The sequence below is a fragment of the Pelophylax lessonae genome, assembly GCF_965119305.1.
Source record: "Pelophylax lessonae genome assembly, chromosome: 5".
Lineage (NCBI taxonomy): Eukaryota > Metazoa > Chordata > Amphibia > Anura > Ranidae > Pelophylax > Pelophylax lessonae.
Genome location: NC_138772.1, coordinates 411,728,644 through 411,739,056, shown reverse-complemented (window position 1 = coordinate 411,739,056; position 10,413 = coordinate 411,728,644). Strand labels below are relative to the sequence as shown.

General features: G+C 37.9%; 1 protein-coding gene across 1 annotated transcript in view; it reads right to left on the bottom strand.

Moving 5' to 3' along the window:
* LOC309556037 (meprin A subunit beta-like) overlaps nt 1-7,242 on the bottom strand; it is a gene marked incomplete at both ends in the record, with an annotated part of 52,772 nt that extends 45,530 nt beyond the window's left edge. The window contains 4 exons of the mRNA XM_082258312.1: nt 2,936-2,979; nt 4,869-4,922; nt 6,250-6,277; nt 7,180-7,242. Coding sequence (XP_082114438.1) covers nt 2,936-2,979; nt 4,869-4,922; nt 6,250-6,277; nt 7,180-7,242 — 189 coding nt within the window. The remainder of the gene's footprint in view (nt 1-2,935; nt 2,980-4,868; nt 4,923-6,249; nt 6,278-7,179) is intronic.
* Between the last annotated feature and the right edge of the window lie 3,171 nt (nt 7,243-10,413).

Below are 10,413 nucleotides of genomic sequence, written 5' to 3'. Positions count from 1 at the left end.
ATACTTCATAGACTCCTTGTCATAATTGGTAAAGGTGCCCCTCCAAAAACAAATGGGACTCAACAGTAAAGTATGTACGTTTATAGGAATAAAAAAGCAAAGTAGAAAACTCACATGGTGTTGCATGATACAAAGCATGTATTCATAATGGCCACGGCTGGAGGCGTGTCTGCATGTGGGCTGGCGTTTGACACGTTTCGTCGCATCATAGGACGTTGTCAAAGGCCTTTGTTTTTGGAGGGGCACCTTTACCAATTATGACAAGGAGTCTATGAAGTATGAATGTTTGATGACCTATTATCAATGATGAAGTTATCGTGACGGACCTGGTGCCAGATATCTGTGGGGAAACCGTTTTACTTGTGATTCCTGTGATCCATACCTGTTTGACCTTCCTTAACAGGGGGTCCAATGTTCCGGTAAAGGAATTACTTTATATGAGCACGTGGTTCCTCCAGGATTAGGGATCTCAACTCTATGGTGTTGGAACTTCTTTTCATTCATTTCTGACCCTTAGCACCCGGCCTCACAGACTTTATATGGACTTTGTTTAGTCTTTTTACTTCTGTTGCATTTATTTGTTTATGAAGTGTTTGGCGCTGTACACCTTTTACAACAATTTTTTCTGGTCTGATATTACCTATGTACCGGCAGCCTTTTGTGCACCAAGCGCGGCTATCCCCCCCCCCCCTTTGTTTTATATGAAAGAAGGAGACTTGGATTTAACAGGACCAGGAACCAGGTTTGATTTGTCTGTGACTATTCCCACTCAGACTGAGCTATAGGATTGGCTCTTTACACTCAGACTGTTGGGTTTATGATGGAATGTAGACTTTGAATCCAGACCTATACACTACGGGCTTTAGCCTATCAATCTGAACGGTCATCCTCCTGAATTCTCTGTATTTTGCCTATCAGTGCCGTACCCTTCTGCAACTATTCAATTGCTCTGACACATATCCTCCTTTGCCGTTCATGTGCTGCTCTGACTGATATATACCTCTCATAGGCCACTTATGCTGTTACTTCATATGATGAGTTTATTACTCTCTGAGTCTATGGCTAAAACCTCTGCATTGTCATTCGCTGCGGACTTTCCACTACCAATTACCTGCTATTTCGTGCTACAGCTGCCCTTTGTTTTAGCCTTATGTCTTGTCAATTACCTCTCATCAGATGGACACCTGTAGTCTGGCAGCCCAGTCCATTGTTTAGATTTTCACTTCTCTGGGCTGTGCCTGAATTACTGCTTCACTATATGTATCCAGCAGGCTTAGAGCCTAATTCACTATAAAGGAAGGAGTAGAACTGCTCAGTTCCCATAAAACTACTCCCAGCTATAGTAATTAACAACTCAATTAGGTGAAGCTGCAAGTTTAAAAACCTCTACTAGATGCTATAGTGCCTTGGTCCTCAACCCTGGTCCTCAGGGCCCACTAACAGGCCAGGTTTGCAAGATAACTGGAAATACATCCCAGGTGATATAATTTGCTGCTCAGTGATTGCAGTACTCTAGTCTGCATCTCCCCAAGGTAATACTTAAAATCTGGCCTGTTAGTGGGCCCTGAGGACCGGAGTTGAGGACCACTGCTATAGTGAATTAGGCCCAATATGCTAGTAGATTTCAAGAGTCAGACAAACATCCAACAAGGCGGTATAGGTTTCCAGTGAAACTACAGCTGATGTTTTATGTAACTGAACCTTCCAGCTGGAAGTGTAAGGAATCAGAGGGTTCTCCCTACCAAATTTTCTGGACATCCTTACTGATATTGCATGCCTTCTATATCGAAGTTTTCTGTTTGTGAAATATTATAAACATTCTGCAGTAACTTACCTCTTAAATGCTGCAAGAATTTGTATACAGGCCAAGTGGTAATATACAGTCCCTCCAATGGTGGGACAACAGATAATACCAGTAAAACATAAAAAAAAAAAAAAAAAAACTAAGACCTCACCATGATGCTTAGACTCAAAAATGAGACATTTCAAAATACATGGTTCTCTTGGACTTATTTCTGATCCCCAACTAAATATAAGGAAATCTTACTGACTGAACCCCATAAATTTTAAAGAAAACGTGGCACATATGGGCTGGGGTTTTGACTCCTTTCACACTTCCCCTACTTTTTTCTCCTTTTATTTTTTGACTATTACCTCTTCTACCACCCTTGCATTTGTATTTAACCCCTCTCCTTCCCCAGCAGTCTGCCCCTCTTTATGACCCTCTCTTTGCTTGTTGACAAAGTAAGAGAAAAAAAAAAGGAGCTTAACCAGAACCTAAATGCCCTTGGCCCTTACTGAGTGTTAATATGCTCATTTAATGATGGCTATAGCATTTTCCATAAGGTTGGTAATACTAGAGTACAGTTACCATAACTACTCTGACCTTATATACAAATGTACAGAAATATACAAATGTACAGAAATATAAAAGGATCCTTTGCACATTCTTCAGATTTATAATAACTCAGTATTATTCCAATTGTAAACTCAGGCTTTTGTTCTAAATAAAAAAAATGTCCAAAAAAAAGAAAAAAAGGCTTGTAATGCAATAGGTTCACTTTCATACTCATTGTTCCTCAAACACGAGAAATGTATTGTGCCTATTGATATCTCAAACAGGAAAATCTCACAGGAGAATCTCAAACAGGAGAATTACAGGGGAAAACTCTAGTAAATACTTATGTGCCTTCAATATCAAGTTTGGTTGGTGACAATTTGTTCCTGTAATATTATACAGCAATGACAATGTGATAATCACGAATAGTTTACTTACTGTATTATTCACAATATCCCATTCAAAGAGACAGGGGAATGACATTGGAAACCTCTGGTAAATACTTATTCATCTTTATGTCAAGTTTGGTTGCGGCCAATGTGTTGTTGCAATATTATATAGTAAAGACAATGTAATAGTCAAGAATAGTTTACTCACTGGATTATGTACAATATCCCCTTCAAAGAGATCCAAACCTGAAGCTAACAAACACAGATCATGTTAAAAAAAAATATAGGATTTTTAAAAATAACATTAAAAAATATATTTAAAGGGGAACAGTGAGGATAATTCTAAGGGAGCTGAGTTTGAATGGGGCAAACTGATGAAATGTTATCCAAATTCTAGATTTATTGATCTAATACAATATAAGAGAAAATGAACTACCCAACATTTGCCATCATCCAAAATTAAGAGGAAAAAGGGAAATTGTGGAGAGCTGTGGGCTAGAAAACCAAAACACAGCTTGTTCTGCACAAGAACACAAGACTGGACTTTCTAAGGCACACCATAGAATGAATCATAGTGACTCACAGTTTAATAAAAGACGTAGACCTAAAGATCAGATAGGATTATGCAATATATGATGTACCTAAATACTGTGAACTTATAAACAATAACCTACACGTTTCTTCCATTTATCCTTAGAGATTATATGGGCTAGAAATAGTCTTAGGTTATTCGATTTTAGTACTCTTGTTTTTTGTCTTGTGTCATGTATGTATTTAATGAGGACAACTTGTTTTTTGCCCTCACTTTTTAATTATATTCAATAAATATTTTTTTATTAAACTGTGAGTCGCTACGATTCATTCTATGGTGTGCCTTAGAAAGTCCAGTCTTGTGTTTTTGTGCAGAACAAGCTGTGTTTTGGTTTTCTAGCCCACAGCTCTCCACAATTTCCCTTTTTCCTATTGATCTAATACAGTAAAGGAAGATGGGAGTTCAGACTTTTTAGAATGTACTGCTTTGTTCTTGGTTGGTGACTTAGGTAATTCTTTATCTCCCATATTTGAATCCTTACCAATTCACATTACAGCATCATAGTTAGGAAAGAGTTGGTCAAGGGTTTTACCAGACCCTCAGTAAACTGTGCATGCAAAATATTAGGGGCCCTGGTGGGTGATGTTAGCAGGGAATGTGGGTTGGCAAGAGGTTACAAATTATGTTCTAGACAGGTAGTGCTTTACCAAATTTAGTAGTACAAGTTGCTGGAAGTCTGGTGGAGATAAATCCTTACAAATGCCCTATTTGCTACTTGTAGTTGTGAACTTAAGGCAGCCAAAACTATGATAATAATAGGTGCCCAAGCCAGCCAAATTTTAAAATATAATGGATGGTAGTAGCAGGAAACTTTTGTACTGCCCTGAGATAGGGAGGCTGTCAGGGGTTTCTGCCTGTTTCTCCTGCTAAAATCTAAAACTATCCTGCCGGGCAACTATTCAATTGATTGAATAAGATTGGAAAAATTGATTCTATTGCTATTGTTCCTCACTTAAATTTACAGCATCAATAGCCTGTGACACTCACCCCACCCCTTAGTACATTACCATCCTCAAATCTCTTGATACAAATATGTGATGAGAGAAATATGGCACCTGGTATTGCTGACCCTTCTTTTGAAAGATGATAGTTGTTTGGATGTGATGCTGAATGTATGATTTTAATTATTTAAAGCCCAAATTCAACCAAAACATGTTTCCAGTCTAACTCTGGACAGTTTAGCTCAGCAGTGGCAGCCTCCTATGCCTCTTAGTGTTGGTTTCTATTAAAGCTACTTTATGATACAGACCATGTAAACCGTTTTTTTAGGAAACTCCTATCAATATGAATACAAATACCCTTTAACTTGGCACTGTTAAGATTTCCATTTGTTTCATAACATGGAATGTACTCCCATATGAAAAAAATGTAAATTTACATATGTAATTATGAAATTAATACAACCACGTACCCTGTGGTCTTTACTGCATAATAAAACATTCTGAGAAATTAAATTAAAAAGGGGAAAAAAATAATAAAACAAAAAAAAAAAAACAAACAAACATGTTTTTAAAGAAAAGAACTATAGATAGATACCAAATTTACATACCTTGATTAATTTCAAGAATATTGGCTTGTGTCGAATTAAATGTACAATTTTTTGCTGCAAAAATACAGAAGAGTAAAAATTTAGAGGTTCAGACTAAATCAAGCTAATCAAATCTCAGTATTTGTTTTTTTCAATACATTGACAAACCTCATCTTTCATTCAACTTTCTATAGAGAATGAAAACTAGGTTATTCTAGCATTATTGCAAACTGTATGTCTAGGCAAAAAAAAACAACTTTAGTGCACATTAAGTTTATGATCAGGTGAATGCTTCAAGGTCAGACAAGAGAAGAGACATAACTATAGGTTAATTTTCACAATATAATACTGTATATGGATCACTACTGAGGTGGAGAGAAAAATTGAATAAAGCTGTACATAAAGTACACAGGAAGATGGAACCATCAAAACTGCCCCTTTTCTTTTGTAGGCAACCTAAGTCAAAATAGGATTTAGCCATCCATATTATGGTCAAAAATAATAGATGTGGGGCTCCAGGTAAGTAAAAACAATTCCATTGCCTATCGTAAAAGCCATTGTATGAGAAAGACTTTTACATACATGCACCATGTGGCTCTTCAGTATTCAAGTCCAGATGGAGTTGTTTGCTCCCATATTTTGGACATTTGTCAAACAAAACATCTGGTTAGGTGATGTAGAAAGAGCTTGTCCAACTACATGTATCTATAGACTTCAGAGAAGGATATCTATGAACCTCAGACCTCAACAGACACCACCAACAAATGGATCTCCAAGGAAGTCTATCAGTCCAGGGGCTATTAATCTTCCAAGATAAAGGAAAACAAGCCTGAACATCTATATAATAAACATTACTGATATTTGGGATTTTAAAAGGCACATCTTGATAAATACATTTATAAAAATATTTATCAAAAAAGGATTTTTTATTAAAAAACATTAAAATCTTAACATTAAAAGTAAAAAACGGTGTAATTTTATACATAATCACTGAATACAAGTTACATCATGGTGTTCACGTAATCACACTGATCTGATATATCACTTGCACCTTGTATAAACGAATAAGCCGCACATTTGTAAAGAACAGATTGTCTAAATGGTGGCATTGTGATTAAATACATAACTGCTGTTTAACTAGTTTCAAGCAGATTTGTATACATCCAAAGACAAGTAAAACATAGGTAGCAGCATACCTGCCCAGTAACACGTTTAAATAATGTAAAAGATTAATCTGTGTAAATTATTAAAACATTTTTTACAAGTAAATAAAGCAAGAATTTGCATTTGTTTTCTACATGTAGGAGATATTAATCAGCTAATAGAAGGTACAAACAAACTCATTTTCAGCATTATCCTGTTACTTTACACAGAAAATACAAAATATACAGCGTGAACTCACCAGGAATATCTGGGAATGGTGGTAAAGACTGAAATAAAAGAACAAAAGTAACATTACCAGGCAGCTAATGCCAATTATACTGTAAGTCACAACAATATTACCACTACAGGCTGCCGCTGCTAGAAATAAGTATTAAAATAAAAAATCATTTTACTAAAATAGTCCACAGAGGGGCAAACGCATCAAAAGAATTTTGAGCCAAGTGGGTGACACTGACCAAGACATGGCACTTGGGGGTTGATTTGCCAATACTGGAGAGTGCAAAATCTGGTGCAGCCGTGCATGATAGCTAATCAACTTCTATGTTCAACTTCTTTAAATTAAGCTTTACCAAAAAAAAAAAAAAAGCTGATTGATTTCTATGCAGAGCTGCACCAGATTTTGCACGCTCCAGTTTTGGTAAATCAACCCTTTGGTGCAGCTGTGCATATTAGCCTTTGACAATAAAACCTAGAAGCTGATTGGTTTCTATGCAAAACTACACCAGCTTTTGCACTGTACAGTTTTAACAAAATCTCCCCTTGTAGTCAAAGGACTGATACCTCATGTGTAAAAACATTGGAGGTTGAACTAATATCAAAGCTGGTACTGTAATGCCCGATTTTCAGGTTAGATGTCCAGGATAGTTGTGTATTGCCATTTTAGTGTGTGTCTGTATCTCTATTCTACTCTTGGTAAGATGTCTTCGTCCATTACTAAAGGCTTACAAATATATAAATGAAACTATCTATATAAAATTCAATCTAGGGTGAAGATTTAGTTAAAGATTTTAGTTAAAAATGATTGTAAAAATAGTAATAGAATACAGTAAATCTGTCAATTGAATAAATATAGGCTGTCAGGTTATGATGAAATCTTACAAATTCTCATCAATGTACACTGATTTGATTGTATGGCTGTATGTATGATATCTTATGTGTACAGACTTACCAGACCGTGGACGACACGGAAAGCAATTAGTAGCAGAGAGAGAGCAAAATTCATTGCACCCATCTGGTAAAGGACACAAAAATGAATGTCTCAGAAAATTTTACAACCATAAGGTGCATTGAAATTTATCTACAGAAATATGATCCTGGAAGAAAATGTACCAGCCTTTTTGTTTCTTCTTCTTCAATAAAAAAAAAAAAAACATACAAAAGGTTACTCCCCATTCATATTTCCTACATTTAGAAAACAGCTATTTCTATAGTAGTTATAAAACACCACTCGCATTGAATTTCGCTTTTGTAGACGTGATTGAGTGCTGCTGCTTCACTTTGCATATACATGTGCTTCACACACGTAATCATTTATTTTATTGTAGATTTACGTTGATCTAATTCCCCTTCTAATTGTGATGATACACTGGTACATTTCTGATATCCAAGATTTACACAACTTATTACTATAGGGGAAAAAAAAAAAAGGGTGACTTTTGGGTAAACATCGTGTGAATCTTGTGTGAAAAATGTATAATTGACCTCTGTGGTGGTATAAAGTCTGATGGTCTTTGTTACTCGCTTTTCAAGATATTAGAGAGGAACTGAAGAAGGAAATTATAATTATCTTTTAATGGGAATTTGAACTTGAAATTTTATTATCTGACAAGACTACACTCTCTTAGATGTACAGTATAGTGTATGGAATGCCCAATATAGTTTACATAGTACAGAGTCTGTAATGTACAATATATTGTATATAGTGTGGAGGTCTGCAATGTCCTATATAGTGTATTAGTCTGTAATGCACAATATAGTGCATTAGGTAATGTACATTATAGTGTTTTAGTGCAAGAGTCTGTAAAACTGGCCACAGGCATTTGTTTTTTGGTCAGCCAGCGAACTGAACAAAAGTCAGCCAAGTCAGTTTCTCTGCATCCCCTGTACAATCCCCCCTAGGTTAGTCTGCTTCCTCAGGTGAGTTGAGTCTGAACCCAAAACAATTCCTCCAAAACTATCCCCCCAGGTTAGTATGTGCCCACTACAACTTCTCCCCTCCAGGTTCGTCTGGGCCCACTACAATAAATTTCTCCCAGGTTAGTCTGTGCCCACTACAATCTTCCCCCGGTTTAGTTTGTACCCAGTAAAATTCCCCCTTCCCCAGGTTAGTCTGTGCCCACTACAATCTCTCCCCCCCCCCCCCGGTTTAGTTTTTACCCAGTACAATTCCCCCCCCCCCATCCTCCAGGTTGGTCTGTGCCCACTACAGTCCCCCCCCCCAGGTTAGTCTGTGCCCAATATAATTTTTCCCCACCAGGTTAGTCTGTGCCAACTACAATTCCTCCCCCCAGTTAGGTCTGTGCCCAGTACAATTCCACCACCAGGTTAGTCTGTGCCCATTACAATCCTCCTGCCCCGGGTTAGTCTGACCAGAAGGGTTGTACTGGGGTACAGACTCAATCTGTCAGTCACATCTGCACGACCCCCCATTTTGTCTCTACAGATTCACAGCTCACATCAGACAGACTGGCAAGGGAGATTTCCTATCTCAAGAGGACATTAGCGCCCCGCCCCTCAAATCCCAAGGGATCCTCTGTGACAGGAGCCAGAGAGCAGGCAGTGACTGGCGTGACTACAGCCCCTCAGACCTGTTCCATTTATGGGTGTAGAGGGGATGAGGTCACCGTGGGCATCATCCCCCTTGGGGTCTGAGTGCATTGTACACATTGATGATACACCACTTCCTGGAGGTTAAGTAGAGCAGGGAATTGAGGAGGGGGTGTATGGTGTTAGTTCACCTTTTATTTTATATGGTGAACACTTTAGAGAAAAAATAATTCATAACACCAGAGGCGAAACTTAAATAATTAATGTGTATATCCCCAACTTATTTTTAAGACTACTCACATTACTATTAGGCAGATGCAGTTAGTATTCCCATCTGTAGATGACCTTGTACCTTTGCTGCATGGAAAAAGGGGATATCGTAAGGGAATTACCATAAAGGCGAGGTTCCAGTCATTCATGGAAGGCTCTCTCAATATTAATTTCACTCTAGTGGCTGGTCTGGCAGCGTGGCTCTAGTGCAGTTTGCTGAAAACACTCCTCTAGTAATTGGCCAAGGAAAACTACCCCTGGTAGATGCCATCTTCCAGTAACATGTTTTCGACATATGGTGAGACTGATGGTTCACTGAAATGTTGTAATAAGCAGAGGTGGGGGACTCGAGTCACATGACTTGACTTAAGTCAGTTTGAGGACTTGAGACTTGCTTGACTAAATTAATAAAAATACATATTCAAAAAGGCAGCGCTAAATCAGAGAGAACTGTTACAGCTCTCCATACAAATACAAGTGATGGTATAGAAATTATACATAAAAAAGTCCCAATTAAATGTATAAGGTGAAGACATCCAAGGTGGTCAGGTGAATCATACTGTGAACTTATCCCGTCACCAACACCAGAATAACAAATGCGCTCACCAGAGGATGTTGACCCAAGATAACGTAGTACAACATAAGGGTCAAAAAAGGCTTATGTGATGGTACTGCGATTCCTAAGATGGACTGCAACCACAGGTGTATATCCAGTGGGATGAATGGAGGATGAAACTCGCAGACATCAAAGACCATAAGGATAAAGACCAAAGGGAACAAATATAGTGTAAAACCCCAAAATAAAATGTATTCATATAAGGGAAATGCACTTACAAACAGTCCAGTGTTACAGGCAAAATATAAGCAGGCAAATCAGGCTACAGAGGCACCACTACTCCTGCCAACTTTGTGCAGGAAATGACAAGCCAAATCCTTGTTGGAATAGAGAACCAGCATGTGCTCTGTCCTTCAACTCCTCATGGTACCACACGCAGCATTCATAATCAAACAACCTCCAGACATGCATAATAATAACACAACAACTTCTTATTGGCAAAATCTTATGGCCACGGCCTTTATTAATTGGTTTCAAAGTATACTTATTTAAACTTCATACGAACAACAATACCACTGATAACTTTACTTTCCATACCATTTTCAACTCAGCTATTACAGCTCGAGTTGAATTACCACATCTCAATATTAAATACACTGTCCCCCAACCAGACAGGGGGTGTGCCCTGGCACAACACCTGTCTACCCCCACAGCACGGCCTTCTCAATGCATGTCTGGAGGTTGTTATTGAATATGTATAACCCGATGTCGGATAAATGCACTCCATCACCTCTATATATCCCTTCCACA